The following is a 14,782-nucleotide window of genomic DNA, read 5'->3' as shown; positions in this document are numbered from 1 at the left end:
AGTAGCAGCAGCAGCAGCAGCAGCAGCAGCAGCAGCAGCAGCAGCAGCAGCAGCAGCAGTAGTAATAATAATAATAATAATAATAATAATAATAATAATAATAATAATAATAATAATAATAATAATAATAATAATAATAATAATAATAATAATAATAATAATAATAATAATTTAATGTTCTTGAATTAGCAGTGCTGCTCTAGAATGAGAAAGAAGGAGCAGAAAACAACCCTTGTCTAGCTAAGTATGCTTCCAAGACCTGAAACATTGAAATATTTTGTTCTTCTGTGCCTCTTTTGATGTCTGCATTAATGTCCCACCTTTTTTTCTCCTCGCCCTTCCATGCCTCCCCAAATCTCACATTCTGCCAAAAGGAAAAAAGTACTGCAAGCAAGAGAAATGGAAATTGGTTTCAACTGGCAAGGTGGAGTCGAAGGCGCTAGATTCCATACCTAGCTTTGGCCACCCTTGGGAGTTCAAAGCACCGTCTGTTCCTGTCGCTGCTTGGACTCTACAAAGGCAGAGACCAACCTGGTCATCTTGTCCAGTTTCCTGTCCAGGGACTCGATCCGCTTTTCCAGTTCCCGGTGGGAGTTGCTAAGGCTGCTGCTGAGGTCACACATGATCATTTGCATCTATGGGGAGAAGAAGAGGACAGTCATCATCCAGAGTTCATCCTCTGATGATGGGTAGAAACTGCCGTTCTTTTTAAAATGAGAATTGGTGGGATTTCTCCGTGTTCATGATGGAAACCACTTGAAACCAAAAACATCCAGATGGAAGAGAAATCAGAAATGACTGTTCTGCTCAACCAGATTTTGAGTATTTCTTTGACCTCTCTATCTTTGAATCTTTGGTGGTGCTGAATTAGGGTTGCCACATTTTTTCCCTTACAGGCTCCTTCGTGGAAATTTTTAAACCTCAATGGCCATCTAGGAGGGGTGCTCTGTGGGGTTCTGGTGCTGGCAGAGAAGGCAGGACTAGATGACCTCTGGTTTCCTTTTCAACTCTGCTGCTCTGTAATTCAACTGCATGGCACGCAGGGGGAACAGTCTTCTGCATGCAGGGAAAAGCTGCAGCCACTGAATTTGCTCTGTACAAAGTGGGGCGATTCTGCTTTAATCTGCCTCCAATTAGAAGTTGTCACTATTTGCAAATGTCTTTACATTCTAGCAGGAAAATGAGACTTACTCTCGAGACTGTGAATGTTAGAATGAGATGCGCAGTGCGATGTACTGTATAGGGTCATGGACTAGGACTCAGGAGGCCTGGGTTCGAAGCCCCGCTCAGCCATGGAAGCTCAGCGCAGGTGTGGAACTAGTAAAGCCACTCCTTCATATCTCACTGCCCTTGGAAACCCTGTTAGGGCTCCTATAAGTTGGTTCCAACTTGACCTCGCGCAACAAAGATAGAACGCAGAAGGAGGCACAACGGACAAGATGTGTTCCATCTTGAGTGAGCAGTGGTGTTTCCTTTGCCAGGGCATGACCTCTAGATGGCACTCTTCCCTCTAGAAAAGGGCCAGAGGGAAGAGAAGCTATTGCATACACACACACACAGCAAAAACCTGACTGTGAAATTCCTGCTACAATCTTAGAACGGCAGACCTGGAAGGGACCTTATAGATCATCAAGTCCACCCCTGTCAAAGAGGCATGCTGTGTCAGGGGCATGCAGAAGAAGCTAGGTTATCTCTGCATTCATAGGCATCCTTCAGTCTCGAGAGACTATGGTAACATGCTCTGAATCGAGGAGTGTCCTCTCCAGAGCATGAAGCCCGGGTAAGGTAATATGGAGGATAGGCTGTTACCCAAGCAGCAGATCCCCCCTCTCCACATTGCTGAAATGGTCCAATGGAAAGGCAAGAGCCAATACAACTGGTTCCAGCAACGTCGCAGGAGTTGGCAGAACGACACATGCTGCCTTCGGGACTCCAGCTCCGGATTTTGCCTCAAGGTTAACTCCTGAAGCCTTTTCCATGAGTGGATATAGCCACAAGGCAGTGGAGGTTTGAAATTGGACTTTTCCTTCTCCTAGATGGGCTGCCTTCCATGGCTGACGAGCCCCACCTACCCGGCTATCTCTGCATTATCCACACAGAAAGTGTTATATGATTCTTCATGACAGCCACAGAACAGGGGAAAGTTGGTAAAGGCCATAAGAGCCCTACTGGATGAGACCGGAGGTCTACCAAGTCTGGGATCTTGTTCACAGCCACCCACCTGTTGCCTGTGAGAAGCCCACCAGCAGAACCTGAGGGTGATTGCCACCTCCGTTATGCAGCGAAGGGACTGAGATCCATACCCGAGGCCCCTCACTGTCCACTGCTCTTGAATTAAAACAACACAGGTGGGAACTTGAGTTAAAACCACCGGAGACAGAGCAGAGCCCCGGACGTTATGACGGGTCTGGAGCAATCCAATGCGGAAAAGCCACTGGTGTAGCGGTTAGAGCACTGGTGGACCAGGACTGGGGTGAGCCAGCTTCAATACCTCACTTGGTCTTGTTGCTCATGGGATGACGTTGGGCTAGTCACTGTCCCTCAGCCTCACTGGGATTGAGGTCTTAACTACAGTGATGCCTCGCAAGACGAGCGCTCCGTTTTACGACGAAATCAAATAACGATGAAGTTTTGCAATCGCAAAACGATGTTTCCTATGGGGGAATTTTGCTTTGCGATGATCAGTTCCCTGCTTCGGGAACCGATTCTCGCAAAACGACGATTTTCCTACAGCTGATCGGCGGTTTCAAAATGGCCGCTGGGTAAAAAACATGGCCGCCCGCTGTTTTCTGGGACGGGCAGCGAAAATGGCCACGCTGTGGAGGATCTTCACTGGACGGTGAGTTTCAAGCCCATAGGAACGCATTAATTGGGTTTTAATGCGTTTCTATGGGCTTTTTAATTTCGCTTTACGATGTTTTCGTTCTACAGCGATTTCGCTGGAACGAATTAACATTGCAATGCGAGGCACCACTGTACTACTCACGTAAGGCACGCATCCAAAAATGAAAGCTGGCCTTGATCCTTGTTTGTTCTGGCATGTGGCCGGCTTGTAAAAACAATGGGTTATTTTCTTCCTGGACAGTTGACAAATCTTTTCTTCGCCTCCCCAAAATGACATTTCCAGGTTTCTTCTGAAGAGGAAGAAGCTAAGCCCCAGTTTAAGCCCGGGGTATGAAAATTCCCTTGGAGTAGGAAAAGCCTGAGGTGTTTTTCTCCCCTTAATATATCAACACACACTGGGCTCAACCACATATTTTACTTATAAGTGAGTTATTTCTCCTGCCTTCTACTAGAACAATAGTTCCCAACATTGGGTTACCTAGGCTGTTCTTGAACTGCAACTCCCAGAAACCCTGGTGGTGGTGAAGGCTTCTGGGAGTTGCAGTCCAAGAATACCTGAGTTACCCAAAGTAGAGAACCACTATACGAGAGCAGTGGTTCCCAACCGTCGGTCCCCAAATGTTCTTGGACTAAAATTCCCAAAAGCCTTCAGTGCTAGTTGTGTTGGCTGGGATTTTTAGGAGATGTAGTCTAAAACATCTGGGGACCCAAGGTTGGAAGCCATTGCACCAGAGAGAGAAAAGTGGACTGGAGTAGCGACAGAACGTTTACAGGGAAATGCCATACATTTCATTCACTGTGCATCACTGTCTCCAGTGGAAAACTCACCTTAGAAATATCCACCATGGCATTGACATGATCTCGGATCTTCCGGTGCTTCATCCTTACATGCCGGAACCTAAAACACAAAGAAAAGAGAGAAGTACAGTAACAATACCCGTCGCTTGTCATATGCGGTTGGATTTTATCTCCCGACGGCACTTAGCTACATATATTGGATGGGAGATGTCACCCCCCACATCAGGCAAATGCTGCAATAGATTTGATCATCCTTAAGGTATATCCAGGGTGCTCTAGTGCTACCTCTGTCATTTAAATACAGTGGTGCCTTGCATAACAAGAGCCTCGTATAGCGACAAATCCGCATAGCAATCCCTTTTCTGGGATCGCTTATGCGGAGGCATCGCGTCTCGGCCCCAATGGGCGAAACTCGCATAGCGAAGATCGGTAAGCGTTTCGCTTACTGATCTTTGCTTTGCGACGCCGCGGATCAGCTGTTCAGCGGTTCCAAAATGGCCGCCGGACACCCGAAATGGCTGCACGCAGCGTTTTCGCGCCCTCCCCTCGCTTACTGAGGGTGCGAAAATGGCTGCCGGACCCAGGAAACTTCACCAAACTGTGAGTTTTCAGCCGATTTGGAACGGCTTTTTGGAATGGCTTTTTACTTTCCGTTTAACGAAGTTTTCACATAGCAAAGGTTAATCCGGAACGGATTAACCTCGCTATGCGAGGCACCACTGTAAGTGGATCCCAACCTTGGATCACCCAGGTGTTCAGGGACTGCAATTCCCAGAAACCTTCACCACCAGCTGTGCTGGCCAGGGTTTCTGGGAGTTGCAGTCCAAGAACACTTAAGTTATCCAAAGTTGGGAACTACTGATTTAAAGGATAAGTGGTGGATGCCATGGAGAGAATGATGCTGAACCGGGTAGTAGATCTGACTCAGGGTTTAGTGCCATTTTTAGGAGCCTTCCCAGCAGCTGTATCCTGTCCCCAAATACAGTTCGGACATAAACCCTGCCAGCAACCATGTGGATATCTTATGTGCTGCAATATAATTGCTATATGACAAAAAAAGAACCCCCCCCCAAAGAAGGTTTTTGCCTCTGCTTAATTGTTTTCCTCACACTTTGAGCTTCCCTATACGATTTGGTCACAAGTGGAGTAAAACTGGGATAAGGATGATCATGTCCTTAGCTTGGCGGGGCAAGGAAAATCTACTAGCCAGCCGCCCCTGCTCTCAAGGGGAAACAAGACTTACGGGAGAAATAAGACTTAATAAATAATTTTCAGCATTTATCTCAATAATTCTGAGCCACTTTGTTCGAGCCTTAAACAGTTTCACGTATGTCCCCTTCAGTAATCTTTTCAAAAGCTCCGTGAAGCCAGACAGCCTTGTCCCCATATCGCAGGTAGAAAGGCTGAGGGTCAGAGTAAATTGTGGTCTCCTTAAGGCCACCATTCCAGGAAGTTCATAATTAGAACTTGGGACATCCAGACACACAGGTCACACTGTTTGGACATGTTAGCATGGATATTTGCTTGGGGTGTGTTCAAACCGTTTGAATGTATGGATTTGGAGATATCTCGATATGTATGTTGGGTTGATGTCGGTAATGTGTCCTCCTGAACCACCATATACTCCGAAAACAATTCTGGAACAGTAGAGTAGAAAATCTGTCACAACCATCGTAGAGCCACCGCTTGGAAAATTCACTTTTTGGACTACAACTCCCATCCTTCTTATATGTCTTGCAGAGGTCCTAAACAGTATTTCTGAAGGCCCAGTTCACTCTAATTGATTTGACTCTGTCACAGGGTTGTTGATCTTGTTAGGTGCTGTCAAGTCGCCCTTGACTTATTATCTCCAAAATATCCTGTTCTCAAGAAACTTATGTCTGTGGCTTCCTTTAGGAAACCGATCCATCTCCTATTTGGCCTTCCTCTTTTCCTGCTGTCTTCAACTTTTCCCAGGGCAGGAGCCAGAAACCGAGACCCAACCTATGCCGTGAAGTTCGTCACTTACATATGGATGGCCGCCAGCAGCCTCCGGTGGTGCTTGCGCATCCGCCTGCCGTCCTTCCTCTTGGTGTGTTTGTACAACAGCCAGGCTTCTTGCAACACATTCGCAGCGGAACATTTCATCTGGAAGGAAACGTTAAATGGAGTGAGAAGGGAACGTTCTCAAATCCCTTCAGCTCCATTGCCTTGGTCTGCCCGTGCGCACTAAGGAAGACAACCCACCCTTCAAACCTGAGTTTTCACATTACTTTGCTTCCATACATAGCTCCAGAAAGCCCAAATGGGTCACGGGTATGCATCGGCTTTGTGCATCCCCACCCTAGGTTTTTGCAGATCCTAAACCCCCAGTAGCCCACCTCAAAAATCAAAAAGAGAACTGTGCTCTGGGAACCCATCAAATACCCAAATTCTTCTGAAAAACAGGGCTATCTCTAGAGCAGCCATGGTGACGTATGTCCCTCAGACCTTAGTGAGACACTCTCCTCTCTGTATCCTCCTGTCACTTTCTTGTAAGGATGTTTCTTTAAACATTTTAACTGGTTCTTGATGGTGCGCATGGAAAACTCAATAGTTTTTCCTTCTTCCTTGGGAGAATTAGCTCTCTCTCTTTTTCTTTCAAAACTAGAAGTGACCGGACATTAATTCCAGTCTTGACAAAAGCCTTCGTTGTATCCCTTAGTTTGGTGAACCAAAAAGTGCTGGATTTTATACAATTAGAGGTGGACCTCTGGCCATTTCTGGTTTTGTAGGCGGTGCAACCTTGGGCCCCTAAAGGTCATGAAGTCTTAAGGAACCTTACACTAAGCCCTAGAATCACTCTCACCTCTTTGGCACACTGAATGTCCATCATGAAATTGTGTACATGTTTCTCGGCTCTGGTGAACTCCAGCTTATCGGCAGCCACCGCCACCAGCAGCGCCGTGCAGCCCACTCCCTGTAAAAAAAAAAATGAGGATGGCATGTGAGTGAATGAAACCAGGGGGAGTTTGGAAAGGAGGGAGGCAGTGCATCAGATCATTGCTGTGGGAGGGGAATTTGCTTATTCACAGAGCACATGGTTTAATGTCCGGGAGGTGTCAGACTCCATCTACACTGGCCTCTTTTAGGTAGGGCTAAAACAGGACATGTGCTGGTCAGGACTGAGCAGTCCTCTGGATCAGGGTGAGCCCCAAAGATCTCGCTGCCAACACAGAGCATTCCTTCACCCACCGCTTCAAGACCACCTCCTCGAGTCAAATAGCCTAGTGGTTTTAACATGCATGGAATTGTAGACCTTGGAATGGTTCCTTTTGAGGCTATGATACCCAGAGTTCTCCAACTCAGCTGGCCAAGGTGGCCTGGAGATTTCGGGAAATCTGTTCCAAAGCTGGCTGGACAGCTCGGTGGTTTAGGTATCATCCAGCTGCAAAGCCAGAGGTTGGGAGTTTAATGTGCCACTCTGCCTCCAGGGAGAAGAGCCAGCCTGGGTGGCCTTGGGCAAGCTCGCAAAGTCTCCGGATCCCCCTCCCCCCGAAGAAAGAAGGAAACCACTTCTGTGTATTTTCTATCTAGAAAACCCTGGGAAAAAAAACACAGTAAGTCAGAACGGACTTGATGATGGTGATCATGATTCCAAAGAAGGGAATGTTCTGAGGTCTCCAAAACCGGCTTGAAAGGAACAGCCAGAAGATCAAACAATGAGTTACCAAACAAAATGCAAACTTTCTCTCTCTCTGTTCTTACAAGGCCAAAGATATCCGGCCTCTAATACAAAAGAGCTCAGCCAAGGCCAGAGACAAATAGTTGCTACCAGGCACAATTTATCCTATGCATTTACGCACATTTATATCTTGGTTTCCCCACCCTCTTTTTTTTTTTTTTTAATGTCTGCATTTACCCATAAGGATTTCTGCTGCCTGATTCTATACACATTGCAAGGGCTCGGGGAAAATCACTGGGGAGGGAGCGTGTGTGGCAGGAGATGAGGCGATGTCACTGCTCGCTGGAGCACCGTCCATTCCCACAAAGGAAAGGAGAGGGATATGGTCTCCCGATGACTCCAGAGAAGTCCCCAGAGGAGTCCCTACAGGGGGCAGAAGAGGAGGAATTATCCCTGGGCTTGAGGGGGATAGGAGTAAAGGAAGAGCAGTTAAAAGAGGTATGAAAGGGAAGTAAAGAGAGGGAGGAGATAGAAGTAGGAGAGGGAGAAGTAACAGAGAAAGAGGAGATGGTTGGGGATGGATCTGGTTGCATCCAGATGCTTGGACCCAGAAATGGGAATGACTGAAGGTGTTTAGGGAGGAGGCCAATCATAGGAGACCATCTTACGGGGAGAAGCAGAAGCTAGAGAGTGGAGGAAGAAATTAAGAGGAGAGAGAGAGAAAGCGTAGAACAAGAGAGAAGGGAAAGGCGTGAATGGCAAGATCAGGAGATGAAGAAGATGCCAGACCTGAGAAGGCCTGGGAGGCGCTGGAACCTGGGGGAATCTCCCAGGTGGTAGGATTTCCTTGGAGACGCATCCATGCCCCTGTTGCCTGTAAAGACGGGAACGAGATGAAGGAATGGCCGTCGGCCGAGCCGCCGGGGCCATGGAACTCAAGTTTTGGCAACCCCTTCGTTCCATCATTACCACTGCAAATTGTGTCTGGTGAAGTTACAGTGGTGCCTCACTAGACAATGATAATCCGTTCCACTGAAATTGCTGTTTAGCGAAATCATCGTCTAGCAAAAAGCATTTCCCCCTTGGAATGCATTGAAACCTGTTTAATGCATTCCAATGGGGAAGAATCATCGTTGTCTAGCGAAGATCAGCCATATGAAAGCCGCTTTGCGAACCGCCAATCAGCTGTTTAAATAGTTGTCTTGTGAAGCTTAGGTCCCAAAAACACCTGTTTTGCGAGTGCGGAGGGAGCTGTCAAAATCGTTGTCTAGCGAAAATTAGTTTGCGAAGCAGGGACCAAACATTGTCCAGCGAAATCCCCCCACAGGAATCACTGTTTTGTGAATTGCTATAGCAATCGCAAAAAGTCAATGTCTAGCGAAAGAACTGTCATGCGGGGTAACTGTCTAGCGAGGCACCACTGTATTGGAGAAAAGGAAGAATCACAGGATCATCACATCAAGCCCTCACAGAGTGATTCTTCAACCTACCACCCGAGGCAGTCTCCCTACTTTACCTAATGGCTGGGCCAGTCCTCGCCTTGAAGCAGCAGCTTCAAAGGAGCTCAACAGCTGTGCCTCTACAGCTGCAGCCGGGGGCCCAGCAGGTTCTGCTCTCCAAGATGCACACTGAGATTCAAGGCAGGAGAAAGTGTTCATGGGTTCAAATGTGGAGCCAATACAAATTTGGGGCCCAAAAATCCCTTTCTGTGAATTCTGATGCCCAGAATTTCCTTTCTCCAAACAAAGATATTATCGGATGTTTCATTTCTGGGAGTTGGATCCAGACTTTGTCACCCTTTACAAAAGCTCCCCTGATGGATCACTAAGGCTTTAGTTATGAGTAACTGAAGTCATTTGATGGGTTTACAGTAAGAATGTCTAATCCAGTATTTGTTTCCTGACGTCAACGATGGATTTCAATGTTTCCTGATAGTTGATGGGCATCATGATCGGGTCAACAGTTATCTGACGGACAACAGGAAAATGACTTTTAGCATCTGTCAGTTTAGGAAGTATCTTATTTGGAACCTGGTCAACGAAAAAAAGCAACTCAAGAAATTTAACCATGACGTGCACAAGAATCCAAATTTCAAGGGTTACAATTCAGCTTCAGATTTCAGATCACAAATTTTCTCATTTAACATCTCATGGGAGGTTGATGTATGGTTACCACACACATCTCTGCCAATGTGTTTCTTACCATAACACCAGTGAGCAGACACACCAGCTTTCCACACATCGTCACTGGTACCACATCTCCATAGCCGATGGTTAGGAAAGTTATGGGAATCAGCCAAAAGGTGCTTCCCAGGTAGTCGGACCCTTCCATGTGTTGCCTGGCAGGTAGAAACAAAAGAGGGTTGGTGTTATAAGGTGTTTGCATCTATTTCTTCAGGAGCTGCTTGTATTGCATCCGGCAGCCTTAAAACAATTTTGGGTGCTTCAAGCAGCAATAAAAGAACCAAAAAGTAAACATGCAAAGCAATGTGAAAAAGAACAAATTGCATTCAAACAGAAAACAAATCAAAATGCATTCAAACAGGAAAGCAGAAAGATAGCCATTGATAGTAAAGGTGATCATGTAGTGATATGAAAAATGCTTCATGTCTTCCTGGAAGACAGTTGCTGGTTGCCTTCCTTTGCTACAGGCGGTTAGCCACACAGGTAAGGTCTCTTCCATAAGGGTTGCCAGCCTACACCATGCATAGCAGAACGCTTGAGGAGTTCTGCAAACAAGCATAGAGGTTCCCCCCACCCCGTCCTGCACTATCTCTCAATAGATTTCCTGAAACAATAAATGCAAGCTTTCTACTTTTTCTTAAATACGTGTTCCCAGATGAGTTATTCCTTTTCAGTGGCCAAAAAGGTATAATCTTAACCCTGAACTCAAAACTAGCCTGCTGCACTTTGTTAGCATAAACGCGATAGATTCTTGCATAAGCTTGAAGCCAACTGGAACAAGATGTTGAAAGGCTTAAGAAAACACAAACTCGTCTGGCTGGCATCAAAGCATTGAAGAGCAGGAAATGATGGCTACAGAGGTTGGGAGCCAGCCGGCCAGGATGCTCTCAGCCCCTTGTCTTATTTCCTGGAGTCCGTTAATACCTTGTCCAGAAAGAGCAAACAGAAATGGTTCCTTCTTGATCGTATCTGTCTTCATAGGGCAGTTAGCAAAGTAAAGCAAATGAAGAAGCATTGAGCTTCCAGGATGTTGGAAGGTGTGCGTGTATGTCAGAGGAGGGGGCCCTGTTGAGTTGTTGAGATGTGATGCATCCTCAGGTCCTGACAGTGCAATCACAAGGAGCCTTCCTCCCTAGGAAAAGCATTCCAGGACAACACCATTCAAAGGTCCTCTGCTGGGTTTCAGCTCCCAAGTAGGGATCCCTAAACAATGGGCTAAAAAGATGTCCTCCGTGAATGAGAGTCAATGAAGAAGGAGGAGAAGAATGAGACTACCTACTCCCACCCTTCCTAGCAGTGTAAAACCAGCGGTAAAGAACAATTAGTGTTATAGTCCAGCAACATCTGGAGGACTATCCTGCATTCCTCAAGGAGATGTCCCTTCACGAATGTCCTCCCACACAGGAGGTGTAACATGAAGTGTAATTACAGTTGTACCCTGCTGGACGATTACCCTGTTTAACAACGAATCTGCTTAACGCAAAAGCGATCGCAAAACAATGTTTAGATTGGTTTTTTTCGCTTCATCTTGATTGGTTCCCTGTTTCGGGAACTGATTTTTCACTTTATGACGATCAGCAAACAGCTGATCGTTGGATTTCAAAATGGCCACCGGCTTTCAAAATTGCCCCCTGCTGTTTTCTAGGATGGATTCCTCGCTATACAGGCACCGAAAATGGGTGCCGTATGGAGGATCTTCGCTGGATGAGCAGGTATTCAGCCCATTGGAACGCACTGAACGGTTTTCAATGCGTTTCAATGGGTTTTTTAATTTTGTTTGACGTTTTCGCTCTACAGCGATTTTGCTGCAACGAATTAACGTCGTCAAGCGAGGCACCACTGTACAATTATTTTTGTTTTACAATATTTTCTTAATGGTCCAATAAAGGTATCGCCTGTACCTGCATTTATATCGGTGCGACAGTGGATCCCCTCCTTGGGCTCCCAGAGGTGCTATTACTAAAACTCCCAGAAGCCTTCTTCCCTAGCTGTGGTGGTCAAGATTTCTGGGTGTTGTAGTCCAAGAACATCTGGGACCAATTAGGTAAGTACTGTCCCTCAGCCGTCACAGGACATACTCTGCTCCTTCAAGACGGTGACAACTTAATTTTCCAGTTGATTTGTTTTCGCTTCGAAATCATAGATGTAAAGACTGCTCTCTTCTTTCTTTTCTTTTCCTTCCTTTCCTTGAACGAGTGTCACTTGCAGTGACAAATTGTTTATTCCCCCCACCCACCCGCCCTGGCTGGCTCCATCACTAGCTTTCAGCTCATTATTACCTGTTGGCTGAGTGTCAAATAGGAAAAAAAAAACTACAATCCCTTTCAAAACAAAAGCCTTTCTGTGAAACTAAGAAGGCAGTGGATCTGGAACAGTTTCAGATCAGGGAAGAGAGAGCCTTTACGGGAAGGACCGAGGCCATCTGAAGACATGCGGCTGGCCTGAAATAATAGGTAAGACGGTGGCTGGCTTCCCCTGTTTTCTGCAGGAGCTACATGCAGGTGTGTGAGCACACACACACACACACAGAGAAAGAGAGAGAGAGAGAGAGAGAGAGAGCTCTAAATCAGAGGTCAGAAACCACAGGCCCTACTGCCAAATTTGGCCCTTGCCACACTCTTTCCCCATGATGCCACTGGTGAGTGCTTCCCCAGGCTTGGAAGGTTTTTCCCTATACAGTGGCGCCTCGCTAGACAGTTACCCTGCATGACAGTTTTTTCGCTAGACCTTGACTTTTTGCGATCGCTATAGTGATTCGCAAAACAGTGATTCCTATGGGGGAATTTCGCTGGACAATGTTTGGTCCCTGCTTCGCAAATTGATTTTCACTAGACAAAGATTTTGACAGCTCCCTCCGTGCTTGCAAACAGGTGTTTTCGGGATCTAAGCTTCGCAAGACAGTGATTTAAACAGCTGATCGGCAGTTAACAAAGCGGCTTTCCTATGGCCGATCTTCGCTAGACAACAATGATTCTTCCCCATTGGAATGCATTAAACAGTTTTCAATGCATTCCAATAGGGAAATGCTTTTCACTAGACAATGATTTCGCTAAACAGCGATTTCATGGAACAGATTATCATCATCTAGCGAGGCACCACTGTATTCTAAATAGCTCAAATGCTTCTTCTAAGTTTAGCTCACCACAAGATTTTAAGCTTAAATATGCTAGTGTTTTTTTGGGGGGGTCCACCCTTTTGCCTGCATCCTTTCCTCCACTGGATGGCAGCTCCTATAGTCCACAGAGCCAATAGTGAGGTATACAAAACCGGTGTGTATGTGTGTGTGGGGGGGTGAACTTTGCCCACCCCTCTCCTCTTCTAGGCCCGGTACAGAAATGCAGTGGGCTGCTCAAAGATAATAGAGTTCTTGATCCCTTCTCCACGAAGCTACTGGTAACCCCAATTCTGGCAGACCAGACCAAGACCCTCCAAACTCTTGTGTTTTCCAATCACCATGCATGAGTGTGAAAGCTGGACAGTTAAGAAAACTGATAGGGAAATGAACTGATTCATTTGACAAGCAGTGCTGGAGGACAGCTTTGCAGATACCCTGGACTGCCAGAAAGAGAAATAAGTGGGTCCTAGATTAAATCAAGTTTGAACTTCCTCTGGAAGCAAAAATAACAAAACTGTGACTATTCTTCTCTGGGCCCATCATGAGAAGGCAGGATTTTCTGGAAAATACCATAATAATGAGAAAGGTGGAAGGCAGCAGGAAAAGAGGGAGCCCCAATACAAGATGGACTGACTCATTAAAGGAAGCCACAGGGTTGAGTTTATGAGAGCTGAGCAGGGCAGCTGAAGACAGGACATTTCGGAGACGACCTATTCATAGGATCAGCGTTAAGATGGAGGCCGCTTGATGGCACATAACAAAAATAGCCAGCAACAACAATAATCCTCCCACATCTGCAGGAGCTCCTCACCGTTCACAGACAGACAGCACCCAGAAGGCAATGAACCACAGTCCCATGGTGAAGATCAGAAGCACCCGCCCGGGCTGGCTGTTCACCATCACCCGCAGCACGAAAGGGTACTGGAAGTGGATCTTGTTGAGGGATCCGATGCTGCGGTAAGAGGCATCTCCCAGCACGCTGCTCCGCAGCAGCACAGCCCGGGGCACCAGGTAGAGGCGGAGGAACATGAGCAGCGACAGCGACATGTCGAAGCCGGAGAGGAACGGTAAAGTCTGTTCAGGCTTTGGATCAAGGCAGGGGAAGTCTCCGAGCGGGAGAGGGTGAAGGGAGCAGATCAGAAGCTCCAGGGCAATCAGAGCCAGCTTCGGAGTGCTCACGGCAATCCGCCAGTCAGTCAAGGAGTTATCCAGCATGAAGAGCTAGGGGAGAAAACACAGAGAAAGCAGGTATTACAGCGGTATTCTACATTTTCTTCTCTACGCCAGGATACAGTGCCACCTCGCTAGACGATGATAATCCGTTCCACTGAAATCGCTGTCTAGCGAAATCATTGTCTAGCGAAAAGCAAATCGTCATCTAGCGAAAATCGGTTTGCGAAGCAGGGACCAAACATTGTCCAGCAAAATTCCCCCATAGGAATCACTGTTTTGCAAATCGCTATAGCAATCGCAAAAAGTCAATGTCTAGCGAAAAAAACTCATGTGGGGTAATTGTCTAGCGAGGCACCACTGTACTTGAGTTGGTTTGCCACTGGCAAGGGATGTTCTGATTTTTTTTTTCCAGCACAGCTAACAGAATTCAGCAGGAATCCCCCTAGCTAGAATTCTGGTGGCTTTAGCTAAAAGATCCAAGTTCTCAGAAGAGATTCAGGATACACACCTGATCCTTGCCAGGTTTCTAGAAGAGGAGGGCACGGGTGGCGCTTTCTAAACTCTATGGCCAGTGCAAAGCATTAGGGGACCGGTAGGTTTCTTTCGAGAGGCACCCTCTGCAGAGTCTAATGAACAGAGAGACTACTGTCCCCTAATGCTCTGCAGCTCCCATGGAGCTTAGAAAACTCACCCCATGTCTTTGTGGCTTCATGGCCATCGCTGTAAAGAAAACCTTTGCAAGGAACAGGTGGGTATCTGAAACCTCTCTGAGAATTTGGGGAGGTGAGGACTAAAGCTATCTGAGTTCTAAATGAAGAAATTCATTATGAACTCTGGTAGCTGGGGGAGTAAATATGAAGATCACATGCCTACTGGCCACTGGGAACTGGGAGTAAGAATCACCATATCCCCATTCCCAGTAAAAATAGACATTAAAGTCTTTCTTGTGCGTGTGCCAAGGCTGGCGCTACTAAGAGGTAGAACAATCTCAGACTGTAAATACTAAGTCCCCTGAGTGCATCTCCT

General features: G+C 46.6%; 1 protein-coding gene across 2 annotated transcripts in view; it reads right to left on the bottom strand.

Annotated features, from left to right (window-relative positions):
- KCNN4 (potassium calcium-activated channel subfamily N member 4) overlaps window positions 1–14,782 on the bottom strand; it is a 49,653-nt gene that overhangs the window by 5,191 nt on the left and 29,680 nt on the right. Inside the window, exons 3-8 of one of the 2 annotated variants that reach the window (XM_020807486.3) lie at window positions 13,395–13,804; window positions 9,488–9,623; window positions 6,470–6,580; window positions 5,651–5,769; window positions 3,673–3,742; window positions 532–635 (exon numbers count right to left, since the gene is read on the bottom strand). In XM_020807486.3, coding sequence (XP_020663145.2) covers window positions 532–635; window positions 3,673–3,742; window positions 5,651–5,769; window positions 6,470–6,580; window positions 9,488–9,623; window positions 13,395–13,804 — 950 coding nt within the window. Of the gene's footprint in view, window positions 1–452; window positions 636–3,672; window positions 3,743–5,650; window positions 5,770–6,469; window positions 6,581–9,487; window positions 9,624–13,394; window positions 13,805–14,782 lie in introns of both variants that reach the window. The other variant, XM_072979632.2, reaches the window with a different exon arrangement.

The sequence above is a fragment of the Pogona vitticeps genome, chromosome 9 (genome assembly GCF_051106095.1).
Source record: "Pogona vitticeps strain Pit_001003342236 chromosome 9, PviZW2.1, whole genome shotgun sequence".
NCBI classification, from domain to species: domain Eukaryota; kingdom Metazoa; phylum Chordata; class Lepidosauria; order Squamata; family Agamidae; genus Pogona; species Pogona vitticeps.
The sequence above is the reverse complement of the archived record's forward strand: the minus strand, read 5'-3'. Positions and strand labels throughout refer to the sequence as shown.